General features: G+C 35.5%; 1 protein-coding gene across 6 annotated transcripts in view; it reads right to left on the minus strand.

Moving 5' to 3' along the window:
• The window catches only part of MND1 (meiotic nuclear divisions 1), a 109421-nt gene that overhangs the window by 21936 nt on the left and 69902 nt on the right, over positions 1–17583 (minus strand). For 3 of the 6 annotated variants that reach the window (XM_034661505.1, XM_034661501.1, XM_034661502.1), the window contains one exon: positions 16612–16656. In XM_034661505.1, coding sequence (XP_034517396.1) covers positions 16612–16656 — 45 coding nt within the window. Of the gene's footprint in view, positions 1–10474; positions 10721–10757; positions 12464–13348; positions 13426–16611; positions 16657–17583 lie in introns of those variants that run through there. The other 3 variants (XR_004625820.1, XM_034661503.1, XM_034661504.1) reach the window with 3 other exon arrangements.

Raw genomic sequence — 17583 nt, forward strand, 5'->3', positions numbered from 1 at the left:
AGGGAGCAACATTTCCAAATTCATTCTGCAAGTCCAGAATTACCTTGATACTAAAACCAGACAAAGGCAATACAAAACCAAGACCAAACCAAACCAAATCAAACCAAATTTGCAGGCCAGTATCCCTGATGAACACACGCAAAAATCCTCAACAATAATTAGCAATTAGCTAATTCGCAAACCAAATTGAAACTATCAATCACCAAGATCAGGTAGGATTTACTTCTGGGATGCAAGGGTGGTTTAACATTCAGGAATCAATCAATGTGATACCTCACATTAACAAGAGAAATGATAAAAGCCATATGGCCATCTGGATAGATGCAGAAAAAGCATTTGACAAAATAAAACATCCATTCATGATAAAAACTCTCAACAAAGTGTTTTTAGAAGTAACATATTGCAATAGAATGAAGGCCATATAGGAAAAACCCACAACTAACATCACACTCGGTGAAAAAAAGAAAAGCTTTTCCTCTAAAATCAGGAACAAGTCAAGGATGTCCACTGTCATGAATTTTATTCAACACAGTTCTGGAAGTCCTAGCTGCAGCAATCGGACAAGAGAAAGAAATAAAAGGCATCCAAAGATGAAGTACAACTGTCGTTATTGGCAGATGACATGATACTACATATAGAAAACACCAAAAGACTATTAGAATAAATGAATCCAGTAAAATTGCATGATAGAAAATTCATACACAGAAATCTGTTGCATTTCTATGAAGTAGCAGAAAAATAAATTAAGAAAACAATCCCATTTATACTAGTACCAAAAAGAACTGAATATCTAGGAATAAATTTAACCAAGGAGGTGATACAAACAAATGGAAAAATATACCATGCTCATAGATTGAGAGAACTAATGTTGTTAAAATATCCATACTACCCAAAGCAATCTACAGATGCAATGCAATCCCTACCAAAATACTGATAGCATTTTTCACAGAACTAGAATATATAATCCTAAAATTTGCATGGAACCACAAGAGACCTTAACTAGCCAAAGCTATCTTAAGAAAGAACAAAGCTGGAAGTATCATAATCTCAGATTTCAAGATATACCACAAAGCTATGGTAATCAAAAAAGTAAGGTACTGGCACAAAAATACGTAGATAAATGGAACAAGACAGGGAACTCAGAAATAAACCCATGCTTGTATAGTCCACTGATCTATGACAAAGGAGGCAAGGCTATACAAGAGGGAAGAGACAGTCTCTTTAGTAAGTGGTACAGGGAAAAATGGATAGCTACAAGTAAAGGAATGAAACCGGACCACTTTCTTATAGCATACACAAAAATAAACCAAAATGGATTAAAGGCCTAAATGTGACACCTGAAACCATAAAACTCCTAAAAGAAAACATAGGCAGTAATCTCTTGAACATCAGCCTCAGCAACATATTTATGGATATGTATCCTCAAGGAAGAGAAATTAAAGTGAAAATAAACTATTGGGAACACACCAAAATACAAAGCTTTAGCATAGAAAAGGAAACCATCAACAAAACAAAAAAGCAAGCTACTGAATGGGAGAAGATATTTGCAAATGATATATCTCATAAAAGGTTAATATCCAAAATGTGTAAAGAACTTATATGACTCAACACCAAAAAGACCAAACACGCCAATTAAAAAATGGGCAGAGCACCTGAACATTTTTCTAAAAAGGATATACAGATGGCCAGCAGATACATGAAAAGACGCTCAACATCACCAATCATCGGGGGAAATGCAAACCCAAACCACAATTAAATATCAAAAAGGCTAGTATCAAAAAGACAAGAAGTAAAAAATGTTGGCAAGGATGTGGAGAAAAGGAACCCCTTCTGCACTGTTGATGGGAATGTAGATTGGTGCAGCTACTGTGGAAAACAGTATGGAGGTTCCTCAAAAATTTAAAAATAGAAATATCAGGGGCACCTGGCCGGCTCAGTCAGAAGAGCATGAGACTCTCCTCCTCCTCCTTCTTTTTTTTTTAAAGAACGTGCAACTCTTGGGGCTCCTGGGTGGCACAGTGGTTAACCGTCTGCCTTCGGCTCAGGGCGTGATCCTGGCATTATGGGATCGAGCCCCACATCAGGCTCCTCGCTATGAGCCTGCTTCTTCCTCTCCCACTCCCCCTTTGTGTTCCCTCTCTCGCTGGCTGTCTCTATCTCTGTCGAATAAATAAATAAAATCTTTAAAAAAAAAAAAAAAGAACGTGCAACTCTTGATCTCAGGGTCATGAATTCAAGTTCTCCATTGGGTGTAGAGATTACTTAAATAAATAAAACTCTTAAAAAAACTGAAATATCATATGATCCAGGAATTCCATTACTGGGTATTTGCCCAAAAAGAATGAAACACTAATTTGAAAAGTTATATGCAGTCCTATGTTTATTGCAGTATTATTTACAACAGCCAAAATATGGAAGCAATGCAAGTGTCCACTGATGGATGAATGGTTAAAGATGTATATATACACCATGAAATATTACTCAGCCATAAAAAAAAGAATGAAAGCTTGCCATTTGCAATAACATGGATAGACCTAGAGGGTATTATTCTAAGTGAAATAAGTTAGAAAAAGGCAAAAACCATATGATTTCACTCGTATGTGGAATTTTTAAAACAAAACGAGTGAACAAACAAAAAAATAGGCTCCCAAATACAGACAATAAACTGGGGGCTGCCAGAGCAGAGGTGGGTGGGGGAATGGACAAAGTCAGTGAAAGGGATTAAGAGGTACAAACTTCCAGTTATAAAATAGTCATGGAGATGAAAAGTACAGCATAGGGAATACAGTTAATACTGTATTAACGTTACATGGTGACAGATGATGATCGCTTATCATAGTGAGCACTGAGTAATGTATAGAATTGTAGAATCACTATGTTGTACACCTGAAATTAATACAACATTGTACGTCAACCACATTCCAATTAGAAAAAAAAAACTAAAAAAACTGAAACTGGGGGAAAAAAGAATACACTTAAGAAATGTGAACAATCTATGTGAAGAAAACTATGCAGTCGTTAGAAAACCACATAGGTACGCTTGAGCAAGTGGAAAGATACCACTTGTCCTTGGTTCTTGAATAGGATGCTTCATCATCATGAAGATATCAAATCTCCCTATATTAATTTATAAATTTAACACAATAAATTTTAAAAATAGCACCAGGATTTTTTGTTCTGCAATTTGAAAAGTTGAAATTAAGTTTGACCTCAGGTCAGTTTGTCAACCTGAATTAAAACTGTGACTTAAAGAAGAAAGCTGTGGGGCGCCCGGATGGCTCAGTCGGTTAAGCATCTGACTCTTGATTTCATCTCACTCGGGTCATGATCTCAGTCCTGGATCCAGCCCCAAGTTGGGTTCCTCGCTCAGTGGGGAGTCTGCTTAAGGTTCTCTCCCTCACCCTCTGCCCCTCCCCCTGCTCGCGTGTGCACACGCGTGTGCTTTCTCTATTAAAAAATCTTTAAAAAAAATACAGGAGAAAGCTGTATGCTGGCATTCCTCCAAGAAAAGAGCTCATTACCACTGAGTCTGTCGTACTACCTCTAGGTGATTAGCTGCTGTGTGGGATGAGGATTGAGGATTACTAAATCATCCAGTTTCCAAAAGAAGCAGAAAAATCTCCATTTGCATGTGACATTTTCCACGTGAATGCGTTGGCAAGTAATTTAAACTAAAAAATAAAATACAGTCTAGATAAAACATACTTTGCAGGTTATATGTAGCCCATAGGCTGTCAGTAATTTTGACCTTTCGGATCAAATTTTTCTGTAAGGTCAGAGAGTAAATAATTTTAGGCTTTGCAGGCCATAAACACCCTCTGCTGCATATTCCTGTCCATTTTTACGTCATTAAAAAAAATGTAAAAGGACATTGTTAGCTCAAGGGCTGTAAAAATCAGGCCTTAGATTTGGCTTGAGGGGTTGTACCTTGCCTATCTTGGTTAATAGAAATCATTAGCTTTGAGATTCAACAAATACTTCTAAAGGCAGCCATGTTATCTGACTTCTCTCTCTCATGAAGATATTTTTTTAATTAAGCTGGGATAAGTATATTTAAATTCACTGCTGTGGGACATTTCATAATGCAGTACATTTTTCTCCTGGTATATGGAAAATATTCAGAAAGCATATCCTGAAAAGGAGTTTATGCATGATTTTAAGATACATTCCTACCATCTGTCACATTTTAACTGCTCTTACAAATGATGCCATATTGGCTGAAAAATGTTTCCTATTTTATTCCAATCATGTTCTCAAAAAAACTCCACAGTTTTACCAGGTTTACAATTTAGACTCTTGTATTCAAGAATTATAAGGGTGGTTTCTTGTTTCTTGGCTGGCAGCTCTACTCATTTCCTTTTTTAATCCCTTAAAGAGAAGCATACTTGATAAAGTTGGATAATAGCATCTATTTCCGAGACAGGCCAAGAACTTTATAATCCCATTAGACTAATGATGTGGCAAACATCAGAGGAAAAGTCATTTCCAATTCATCCTTACAGATCACTTCAGTCCTGTACCAACCTCAGAAGGGACATCAGTGGTACGATCTGGCCCTGAACAACTGTGAAACTTATTAGGAGACTACTTTCCTAGGAACTTTAAAAATAGGATAGTGAGATTTAAAAAAATAACTACATGTGAAGAAGATTGATTAGATGGATATCAGCTCTCAAATACCTCTTAAACTTCGCAATTCATTTGGAAAGATATTGGGAGTATTAATTACAGCATTATTTACCAAATCAAATTTGATCATGGATCACTAGTAGTTTGACTCTGGTTCTACCCTGGTTGTACTCAGTCTACACATCAATAACAAAAACCAACCTGGGCCTAAGGATTTCCTAGAGCTTGGCTGGACCAATGGTCCAATGCTGCTTTATCATTATCTCTAATTTCAGGGAAGAGCAAACTTAAGAGCAGCTCTTAAAGATTAAGAACAATGATGTGCTAGGGTAGGCAAGCCAAGTGTTGAGTAACAGTGAACCACCTGTTAAACACAGCCATCACTAAAGATTAAATTACATACGCTATGATGAACCATTATATATGAAAAACAATGATACTGAAGTTAAAAACTCATCACTCCCTAATTATGTTACATTCTACCCTCCCTGTATTCTTGACATTATTCGCATCAATTTTATCTGTACGGTAGAAGTACTACAGAATGAGGGGCTACTGGCATCTTTCCAACTCTGCAGTGTCATCACATTGGTAATCTGAAATGGACTGTACCGGGAGTATTTATACCACACAATAATATAAATCGGGCCCCATCTTAACTCCCAAAGAGTCAGTTTAGTTAAACATTTAAAACCACATTACCATATATTGGCTAACTGAACATAATAATAAAAATAAATAAATAACGCAGAAAAGAAAATAACCACATTGGCTGGGGGGGGTGGTGGGGCCTGGGTGGCACATTTAGTTAAGCATTCAGAGTTTTGGCTCAGGTTGTGATCTCATGGTCTTGGGATCGAGACTCGCATCTGGCTCCACACTCAGTATGGTCTGCTTGAGACTCTCTCCCTCTACACTGCCATCTCCCCACCCCTGCTCATGCTCTCTTTCAAATAAATAAAATCTTAAATTTTTTTTTCATTTTTTAAAGATTTTTATTTATTTATTTGAGAAAGAGAGGAAGAGAGATGGCATGAGCAGTGGGAAGAGGGAGAAGCAGACTTCCCGCTGAGCAGGGAGCCCTATGTAGTACTCAATAACAGGACCCTGGGATCATGACCTGAGCTGAAGACAGATGCTTAACTGACTGAGTCACCCAGGTGCCCCTCAAATAAATAAAATCTTAAAAAAAATAAATAAAGCACATTACTGGCTGGAGAGGGTGGCACAGCCGCCCCTGGGTGGCTCCTGTGCAGATCCCATCTCAATCATTCTTTTGAGCCCCATAAAATAGACTTTAAAAAAAAGTTGCCAAGCAGCAGAATACACACTTTCTCAAATGCCATAGAGCATTCTCCAGGAGAGAACACACACTAGGCCACGAAACAGTCTCAGTAAGTTTAAAAAGACTGAAATCACATCAATTCTGACCATGACGGTTTAAACTAGAAATCAATTATAAGAAGAAAACTGGAAAAATCACAAATACATGGATATTAAACATGCTACTTAACCAATAGGACAACAAAGAAATCAAGAAATAAAATAATACATGGAGACAAATGAAATGGAAACACAACATACTAAAATCTATGGGAAGCAGCAAAAGCAGCTCTAACGGGGAAGTTCATAGCCATACAGGCCTACCTCCAGAAACAAGAACAATCACAAATAAGTATCTAACTTTACACCTAAAGGAACTAGAAGAAGAATGAAGGCCAAAGTTAGTAGAGGAAATAATACAGATCAGAGCAAAAATAAATGAAAGAGAAAGGATCAATGAAACTGGTTCTTTGAAAAGACAAAATTGATAAACCCTTAGCTAGACTCATCAAGAAATGAGAGAGGGCTGGGGCATCTGATTGACTCAGTCGATAAAGCATGTGACTCTTGATCCTGAGGTTCTAAGTTCGAGCCCCAGCTCGTAAGTTTGAGAGGGCTCAAAAAATCAGAAATGAAAGAGAAGAAATTCCTACTGATGCCACAGAAGTACAAAGGATCATAAGAGACTATTATGAATAATTATACACCAACAAACTGGACAAATTAGAAGACATGGATAAATTCCTAGAGATATATAATCTTCAAAGATAGAATCAGGAAGAAATAAAAAATCTGAATAGACTGATTACTATTAAGAACATACAATCAGTAGTAAAAAACTTCCAGTGAACTAAAGCCCAGGACTAGACATCTTCACCAGTGAATTCTACCAAACATTCAAAGAAGATTTGATACTTACCTTTCTCAAACTCTTCCAAAAAACTGAAGAGAAGGTAATGCTCCTAAATTCATTTTATGAAACCAGCATTACCCTGATAACAAAACCAGAAGGACCTCTCTCTCTCTCTCTCTCTCTCTCTCTCTCTCACACACACACACACATTATAGGCCAATACTCCTAATGAACCTATACACAAAAATCCTCAACAAAATATTAGCTAACTGAATTCAACAACACATTAAAAATATCACACACCATGATCAAGTGGGATTTATTCCAGTGATGGAAGGATGGTTCAACATTTGCAAATGAATTAGTGTGACACAGCACATTAACAAAATGAAGGATAAAAATCGCATGATCATTTCGACAGATGTAAAAAAGGCATTTAAAAAATTCAACATCGATTTACAATACAAACTCTTGACAAAGTGGATATAAACTGAATATAACATATCATAATAAAGGCCATATGTGACATGCCCATACCTAACATCATACTCAACAGCAAAACAACTAAAGGCTTTTCCTTTAGGATCAAGAGCAAGACAAGGATGCCCACTCTCACCACTTTTATTTAACACAGTATTGAGAGTCCTAACCAGGGCAATTAAGCAGGAAAAATAAATAAAAGTCACCCGAATTTATAAAGGAAGAGGTAAAACTATCACTATTTGTGGACATGATTTTATTTATAAAAAGCCCTAAACACTCCACCAAAAAACTATTATAATACACAAGTTCAGTAAAGCTGGAGGGTACAAAATTAATATACATAAATCTTTTACATCTTTATAAACTAATAACAAACTAACAGAAAAATCCCAAATAGGCAAAGCAATCCTGAGAAAGAACAAAACTGAAGGTATTACATTTCCTAATTTCAAACTGTATTAATCAAAACAGCATGGTATTGGCATAAAAACAGACACATTGATCAATGGAACAGATAGAGAGCTCAGAAACGAACCCAAGTATATATGGTCAATCAGTTTATGACAAAGGAGGCAAGAATATACAATGGGGGTAAGGGCAGTCTCTTTAATAAATAGTGATGGGAAAACTGGACAGCCACATGCAAAAGAATGAAACTGGACCTCTTACACCATACACAAAAATTAACTCAAAACAGATTAAAGACTTGAATGTAAGACCAGAAACCATAAAAATCCTACAAAAAAACATAGGCAGTGAGCTCTGTGACACTGCTCTTGGGGATATCTTGTTTGGATCGGACTCCAAAGGCAATGGCAACAAAACCAAAAATAAACAAATGGAACCAGATCAAACTAAAAAGCTTCTGTACACACAAAAAATTTGTCAACAAAATTAAAAGGCAACCTACAGAACAGGAGAAGATATTTGCAAATCACATATCTTATAATAGGGGTTAATATCCAAAATATAAAGAACCCATCAGCTCAATAACATAAAAATAAAAATAATCCAATTAGAAAATGGACAGAGGATCTGAATATACATTTTTCCAAAGAAGACATAAAGATGTTCAACAGACACATGAACAGATGCTCAACATCACTAACCACAAGATATACCACCTCACACCTGTCACAGTGGCTATAATCAAAAGAATAAGAAATAACCAGTGTTGGTAAGAATGTGGAAAAAAATGAATCCTCACATACTGGTTAGTAGAAATGTAAATTTCTGCGGCCACTATGGAAAACAGTATGGAGGTTCTCTAAAAAAGTTAAAAATAGAACTAAAATACAAAAATTCCACTTCTGGATATTTATCCAAAGAAAATGAAAACACTAATTTTAAAAGATACGTGCAGCCCTATGTTCAATGCAGCATTATTTATAATAGTGAAGATATGGAAACAACCTACTCCATCCATGGATGAATGGATAAAGATGTGGTACAACAGAATACTACTCAGCCACAAAAAAGAATGAAATCTTGCCATTTGCAACAATATAGATGGACCTAGATGGTATTATGCTAAATGAAATAAGTCAGACAGAAAGCAAATACATGGAATCTTATACGCGGAGTCTAAAAAAATGAGCAAACAGAACAAAACCAAACCAAACTCATAGATACAGAGAATATGTTGGTGGTTGCCAGAGGGGAGAGTGTGGGGGGTAGGTGAAATGTGGGATGGGGATGGGGGGTACAAACTTCCAGTTATATAAATAAATATTTATATAAATAAATAAGTCATGGAGATGTAATGTATGTAATGTACAGCATGGTGACTATAGTCAATAACATTATATTGCAAATCTGAAAGTTGCTAAGAGTAGAACTTGAAAGTTTTGATCACAAGAACAAATTTTTCATAACTTTATATGGTAACAGATGGTAACTAGACTTACTATGGTGATCATTTTGCAATGTATACAAATATCCAATTGTTACACTGGACACCTGAAACTAATATAAAGCTGTATGTTAATTATATTTCAATTTTTATAAAGATTATGAAGATTATAAAAATCTTTTAGGGATCATTAGAAATGGCTTCCATTTGGAACACACATACCCTCTCTTTAAACAATGAAGTATATTTGCTAATAAACAGCAAACTGTGTCTGAGAAATTTTGGAATTCCCACAATTGGTGTTTTTGGGAAAGGCTTATGACTGGTTATTTTTATTTTTTGTCCTTTGTCTCTTACATCAAATACTTTCTCTTGTGAAAAGAGCTCTTGCCCTTAAGGCAACATAAAGTAGCCTTGAGAACAAAGAACAAAGATGGACCAAATTGCTCCCCCCCAACCTCCAGGAAGTAATTAAGAAAGCCCAGAGCAACTCCCTGCAATACAAAGGCCAGATTCACTAACAAATGGTTTGGATGCTGTTTGGGTCATTTCAGACATATGGAGAATCTCATTCAAGTTACTTAAAAGAACATCGAAATTAGTATGAGAAAAAATAAAGGCATGTGTGTAAAGGACATTACACACATTAGTTTTGACTTTTTCTTTAAGCTTTTCTTGGAGTGCCTACCAATATACTCTCAACACCCAAGCTGAATTGGGAAAAAAGTTATATACACAAAACATAAATTATTTTTAATTTACTCTTTTTCATGTAATTGGGAAAAAAAAGCAACCCTGAACCCTAGGTGATGATGTGTGCCATACTAATGCCACTATATCTTGTAAAAAGTGCATGAATCAGGACAAAGGGTCATGCGCTGGTTCTTGACAGTAAATTAAGGGCATCAAAAAGTCAAAACAAAGTAGTTTCCATGACTGACGAATTATTACCTAACTCTAAACTTGAGTACACCAACATTCTGTATTTTTTTCTACAGGAAATGCACAAATAGGATGCAGTATACTGAGAATCAATCACATACATTTTCAACTAAACAATGAAAAACAGTAGAGCAACCATTAAAGTTTTAAAGGTTTTTTCCAAGTATTAATATGTGGGTGTATGTCTGGAATAGAACCTTCAAAGGTACCCTTAGTTCTCAATATTTAATATCTGAATAAACTAAAAAATATCATGTCATGATATCTTTGATCTCTAAAAAATTATTTATAAGCCTAAGTGGATGATTTTATTTGCACTATCCTACTTTGATGACCACTTGGGAATATGGTTAAAATCCTGCTTCTGATAGATCAAAAAAGTGAAAACATTCTCCACTTTATACTTTATTTAAAATTAATAAAATGATAAACACAAGTACAGGTAAATGGCAATTCAGCACATTCAGTTGGATAATATTTTAAAAATTACATATTCACAAGTACACAGATCCTTTACCAACAACAAACATTTTAGTCTATGTAGTCAAAGTCTTCTGGAATTCCAAAGTTTTTATCAATTTTATTTTCTTCGAACCCAAATTTTCTTTTGGCCCAAGATTTTATTGCAAATATATTATCTATAAAGAAAATTGAGAAATATTTTTAAGAATTGAAAACACAATCATAAACATGTCAAATATAATTATATTCATTTTTGTTACTTCTATTACTTTCAGAAGTATCAACATAAGAAGTATGCTTTATTTTCAAAAGTAATGGCAATTCATTTCCGAAGAAAGAAAATACTTTAGTACTTTGAGCAACCAGATCTCATATTTAAAAATTCAGCAAATCAGTCGCCACTAAATACCTGACTTAAGAATAATCCAAAAACAGGGAAAGGCTAACAATGGTGTTTCTTCCACATTTTCACAGCAGAGGCCAACACTCTTACCTCAGGAATTACAATTGCTCCTGTTCCCAAAGGGTACACATTCTCTCCAGACCTTCTTCCCTTCCCCACAGATGATAATGGTTTCCAGATAATCAGGCCAGTGTGAGGGAGAAGGGGAGAGGAGAACAGAAGGTAGTTCCCTATTTTCAGACTAAGATAGGAGCAGATGCATCCTTCGTGTCCTCTACAGGGAAATTTAAAATGCATTTTGCCACTGAAGTGTTATGTCTACTTATAGGAATTTATCCCAGAGAAACAAAATAAATTGTGTACAAAGATTTATGATTAAATCTTTATTCCAATGTAATAAAAGAAAAAATAAAAAGAATCTAAATATCTAATCTCATTTATTGTACTTCACTTTATTGTATTTTGAAGATAGTGCAGTTTTTACATATTGCAGGTTTGTGGCCACCATGTGTTGAGGAAGTCTATTGGCACCATTCTTCTAATAGCATTTGCTCACTTCATATATTTATGTCACATTTTGGTAATTTTCACGTATTTGAAAGTCTTTCATTAATATTATTAGATTTGTTCTGGAGACCTTTGATGCTACTATTATACTGTTTGGGGGCACCACGAACTGCACCTATATAAGACAGCATACTTAATAAATGTTTTGTGTGTTTGTCTCACCAGCTGGCTGTTCCCCCATCTCCGTACCTCCCCTCAGGCCTCCCTATTTCCTGAGACACAACAACATTGAAATTAGGCCAATGAATAAACCCAACAACAGCCTCTAAGTGTTCAGGTGAAAGGAAGAGTTGCACATCCCTCACTTTAAATCAATAGCTAGAAATGATGAAGCTTGGTGAGGAAGGCACGTCAAAAGCCAAAACAGGCTGAAAACTAGGCCCCTTGTGCTAGACAAGTTGTGAGTGCAAAGAAAGAGTTCTTGAAAGAAACAGCAAGTGCTACTCCAGTGAACACACAAATGGTAAGAAAGGGAAACGGCCTCGTTGCTGATATGGAGAAAGTCAGAGTGGTCTGGAAAGAGGATCAAACCAGCCACAGCATTCCCTTTATTTAAGAAATACACTGCATAAGGCTATAGCAGCCATAGACAGTGAGTCCTCTGATGGATGTGAGCAAAGTAAATGAAAAACTTTCTGGAAAGGATTCACCATTCAAGATGCTATTAAGAACATCCAGGATTCATGGGAAGAGGTCTGCATATCAACATTAACAAATTTGGAAGAAGTTGGTTCCAACTCAAAGATGACGGTGAGGAGCTCAAGACTTCAGCGGAGGAAGTAACTGCAGATGTGGTGGGAATAGCGAGAGAGCTGGAATTCAAGGTGGGGCCTGAACAGAACTGAACTGCTGCAATCTCAGGATCAAATTTGAAGAGATGAGGAGTTGCTTCTCATGGATGAGCAAAGAAAGTGATTTCTTGTGATGGACTCTACTCCTGGTAAAGATGCTGTGAAGATTAATGAAATGACAAATGAAGAATTTACAAAGTTACATAAACTTAATAAAGCAGGGGCCGGGTTTGAGAGAACAGATTATATATAATTTTGAAAGTTCTACTGTGGATAAAATGCTAATGAACAGCATTACACACTACAGAGAAATTGCTCCTGAAAAGAAGAGTCAATCAATGTGGTGAACTTCTTCATTGTCTTATTTTAAGAAATTGCCACAGCCACCGTAACCTTCAGCAGTCACCACCCTGGTCAGTCAGCAGCCATTGCATGGAAGCAAGACCCTCCACCAGCAAAATGATTAGGACTCACTGAAAGCTCAGATGATGGTTAGCGTTTTTTGGCAAGAAATTATTTTTAAATTAAGGTATGGACATTGCTTATTTTGACATAATGCTATTGCATACTTAACAGACTATGGTATAGTATAAACGTAACTTTTATATGCACTGGGAAGCAAAAAATTGATTTGACTCACTTTATTGCGATATTCACTTTACTGTGTCTGTATTTTGTTATGTTACCCTTAACAAATTAATACCTGGAGTTTGATCACCTTTAAATATATCATTTTAGGAAATTTAATTCCAAGTATCAGATAATAACTACATGTTTGGAATGAAGTTTGTTTCGAAAGTGAATACTACTACATCGAATAGAATAATGTTAACAGAACATCCCCAGTTCTTTTAATTAGATTGTAATGGAGAACAATGGAGATTAAAAAATGAATCTTTATGTAACAATTTAAAGCAAATCTTTAGTTTTCATGAAGACCTGAGAGAGACAACTACCAACATGAGGCACTCCAGAATGATTTGTTTAGTTTTCCTAGTGTCTGCATAACCATACATTCTTCTCAGTCACGGTCAGATACTTACATCGGGCCCCTGCTACGTGAGACAGGTATGAAGTGTATTACAGGTACTCAACAAGGTAGAGAGCCTATGCCTTCAAGCTGACGCAGGAGAGAGAGAAAAATCAACACATTACTAAAGAATTTCAAAGTGTTATGTATGTTAAAGAGAAAAGATCAAGTATGATGTGTACAGCTTCCAGAACAGGCTGCAAGAGCACAGAAAGATTGCCAGGAAATGAGAGAACAGATGCAGCCCGGTAGGAAGCTTGAAGGAATGGGCTTCAAACCTGGATCAGGAGAGAAAAAACTAAGCAGCACAATAAGGCTCCAGGCTTAGCAGGAAGGAGTTGCTGCTTCACGTGAGCGCAAGAAATCATTTTACTATAAACCTCCAAAGATGACACTTGATCTTAGCCGAAAGGCCCAGACGCGAGGAAACCTCCAAAGATTAAAACCAAAACAAAAGCACAAACAAATGAAAGCCTATCCATGATAGTGCTTAACGGACCAACTCAAAAAGACTGTTCAACATGTCTTGGGCTGCTGAATGTCTGCCTTCAAACAATGTTACCTGTGATCTTGAATTAATTCCCTGTCAAATACAATTTTCCTATTATGTGGAAATTTTTATAAATGGAAAAAAAATAGTGGGTTTTTTTTTTTTCCTTTAAAGAAACAGCCTTAAGACTAGTAGGATTTCTGTTCATTTCCATGGTGGCATTCCCAGGATACATGCAGAAATTGGATGGGCAATATCATAAACACGAGTCTGTGTTTAGAACCTCACAACATCTATCCCCTCCCAACTCACTAAGATGCCTCTCACATAGTCATAAATACTCCACTATCTTGAATTACTAAGCAAGGTTTTATATAAGCTGTTAAATTACATTTAAAGTGTATTTAGTGCCATAAATCATTTAGATGTGACATTTCTAGTTATAATTTATACCCTGAGGTAATCTCTCTTTTTATAAAACTGAAATACTGAATTACTGAACAGTAAGCACCTTCCATTCTAAACACATTTTTAAGGACCTTTTTAGGTAAAAGGAAAGCAAAACCTTAACTAATAAGTAGGTAATAATCTTTAGTTACAAGTATTACAGATGTTTTCTTTTTGTTTTGAAGACAGGTTGGTTTTCTGTGGTGTGATTTGTTTTAATTCCATGCTTTTCATAACACTTTTATGTTGGAAGGAGCAAGTTGTAACTTCAAATGGAAATATGGTTCCTAACAGCTGTTTCTGCTGTGCTAAAAATATCTTCCTTCCTATATGACTTTAAAAGTTTCAGGTTCTTTCTCAACTAATAACATAAGGGGAGAAAGAAGCTCAAATTTTTCTTTTTTTTTCATAACTGGACGTTTATGATCAAGTGAAAAACATGAAAGGATTTTTTAAGAGAAGGGAAAAGGGAGTATTTGTTTATCTATATATCTAACATTGTGTGAAAGCACTGACAAACTGTTTTATTTAATTCTCCCAAAACGTAAGATATAGATATATCTTACATAGACATAATCTAATGGAGGAAGCAGGTTCAGAGAAGTTCAATAAGTGATACAGCACCCAAAGAACACAATCCGGATTTCTTTCCAAGTCAAGTTCTTCCCACCATATACACACGCTGCTTATTCCTACTGCTTGCTGAGCTGCTTTGCTGAGAACTATTGGGGAAAATCACATTGTCTTATTTATAAACTACGGGTCTGCTTGTCTTTTTCACTTACTCAAAATTTTGAATTTCTCAAATTTTATATTGATATTACTGTATTTATTATTTATTTATACTTACTGGACACACATCTCATTCTTTTCTTTAATGTTAGCTTGCTGTTTTTACCCTCTTCTTATCACCAAAGCATTACATTATTTATGAATGTATTACTTTGTAATAAATAAAAAATTTATAGGAACCAAAGGCCAGTGACAATGATTTTATCAATCTACTTCATTCTAACATAGACAAGGAAACATGATTCTTAAACATTTTGTGACATACAGAAGCCTGGACATGGAGTCAGGAAACCTGGCTCAAATCTTTGTACATTCAGTGACTATTACCTTTGACTCAAGGCAGTCACTTTGAAGTTTCTGCACCTCCGTGTCAATACAATCTTACCCATACTCTCCCAGAGAAACAGAATGATGAGGAGTAGCACGTGTGAAGGTATAATAGACTCTTACCAGGACAGTAAAAATTCAATTACCATTACTTTAGAATACTAGAAAAACATCAGTATAATTTGTAGATAGGTTTTAATAGTACTAATCTTACCTGTATATAATTGACAACAATCCTACAACTTTCTTCCACACTTTAAGACACAGAGAAAATGCCTTATTAATTCTCATTTCTTAGAACATCTCTGGTGCTGACCAGAGGGTATATCCATTGGCAAATGGATTAACGAGGCACTTATATGAAAGCAGGTATAGAGAAGATGTTATCACGCAGTGGGTAAGAGCTTGGATTCTGGGATCAGAAAAGCTGGATTCTAATTCCCATTCACTGCCTAGCCCCTGGGTCACCGTGGGCCCTTGATGGCCTCAGTTCCATCTCTAAAATTAGGGATGATAATCCTATTTACCTCACAAGATTGTTGCAGAGATAAAATGAGAATGCACTAAAGATACTCTTTAGGATGCCAGGCTTATAGTCTAGCCCTCAACAAATGTTAGCTATTATTATCATGAGCAAGAAGACAAATCTTTAGGATTCCATTAAATTCTCTAAAGTTTTATCTTGCACTAATATCATGAAGGTTAAGTAATTAGCCCAAGTAACTTATCTAGGAAAAATTACACAAAAGTTAAACTGCAAGCCATCATTGTTTTTACAAAAATAGATTGTATTTTACATACAATATGACTCATAGCAGGATTTAAAAAAAAAAAAAAACTTAAGTAACTGAAATATAATGATTTAATAAAAACTTAATACAGGGGTGCCTGAATGGCTCAGTCAGTTAAACGTATGACTTGGTTTCGGCTAAGGTCATGATCCCTGGGTCGTGGGACTGAGCCCCGTGTCCGGCTCAGCGCTCAGTGCAGAGTCTGCTCGAGATTCTCTCTCTCCCTCTCCCTTTGCCCCTCCCCCTGCTCTCAGGTGTGCACGCTCTCTCTCTAAAAATAAACAAACAAAATCTTTAAAAAAAACTTAATACATACATTTCTGGGAAGGTCTTTTCTTGAACAAAACTAGGCACAATAGCTTCTGTGATTCGTATCATAAGCATGGAAAAAGCTGAACTATAGCTTATCAGTACCATTGTGATACATACCGGTCCATCTGTTAGCAGCTTCTTTGGCTACTTTATTTGCTTGACCTGAAAAATATATATATTTACAAATAATCATGACCATCTATTTATAGGTTCATTTTTTACATGAACAACAGGTTATACAAATTGGAGTTTATATAAAAAGCTCAGTGACATATTGAATCCAACAAACCTGCTCAACCCCCCAAAGAAATTTTAGTTTCAATTATATTAGTCATGAATAGTCAATGTAAACAATTTCCCTTTCCTAAATGTCCATTATTACTGTACTTGTTCCTTTAAAGATAAGTGTGAGACGTGTTTCTCAAATAATTTACAATATCAAGAGGATAAAATAATTTAAGTTTAATGATAAGAATTTTAGAGTATATATATTAGATTACAATAAACCTGAACTTAAAAAAAAATTATATTATACATCTGGCTATTAAATATATCTATGTCTATGTCTTTCAAGTTAATCTATATAACACATAACAGTGCCATGATCAACTGAGCATAAATACTATTTATTATGATGGCATTTATTTATTAAAAGATAATTTATATACTACAGAACTCACCATATTAAAGTGCATAATTCAGGGTTTTAGAACAGGGTTGTAAAACCATCACCACTACCTATTCCAGAACATTCTCATCACCCAAAAGAAAATCCCATACCCATGAGCAGTCACTCCACATTCCCTTTCCCCCCAGCCCCTGGAGATCATTAATCTACTTCCCATCTCAATGAATTTCCCTATCCTGCACATTTCTTATAAATGAAATTATACAGTATGTGTCTAGCCTCTTTCACTTAGCATCATGTTTTCAAGGTTCATCCATGTTGGAGCATGTATCAATACTTCATTCTTTTTATTGTCAAATAATATTCCACTGTATGGATATACCACATTTTGTTTCGTCATTCATCAGTTGATGGACATTTGAGTTATTACTAATATGAATAATTTAATAATTTTGGTGTGA

The sequence above is a fragment of the Ailuropoda melanoleuca genome, chromosome 5 (assembly GCF_002007445.2).
Source record: "Ailuropoda melanoleuca isolate Jingjing chromosome 5, ASM200744v2, whole genome shotgun sequence".
In the NCBI taxonomy this organism is placed as follows: domain Eukaryota; kingdom Metazoa; phylum Chordata; class Mammalia; order Carnivora; family Ursidae; genus Ailuropoda; species Ailuropoda melanoleuca.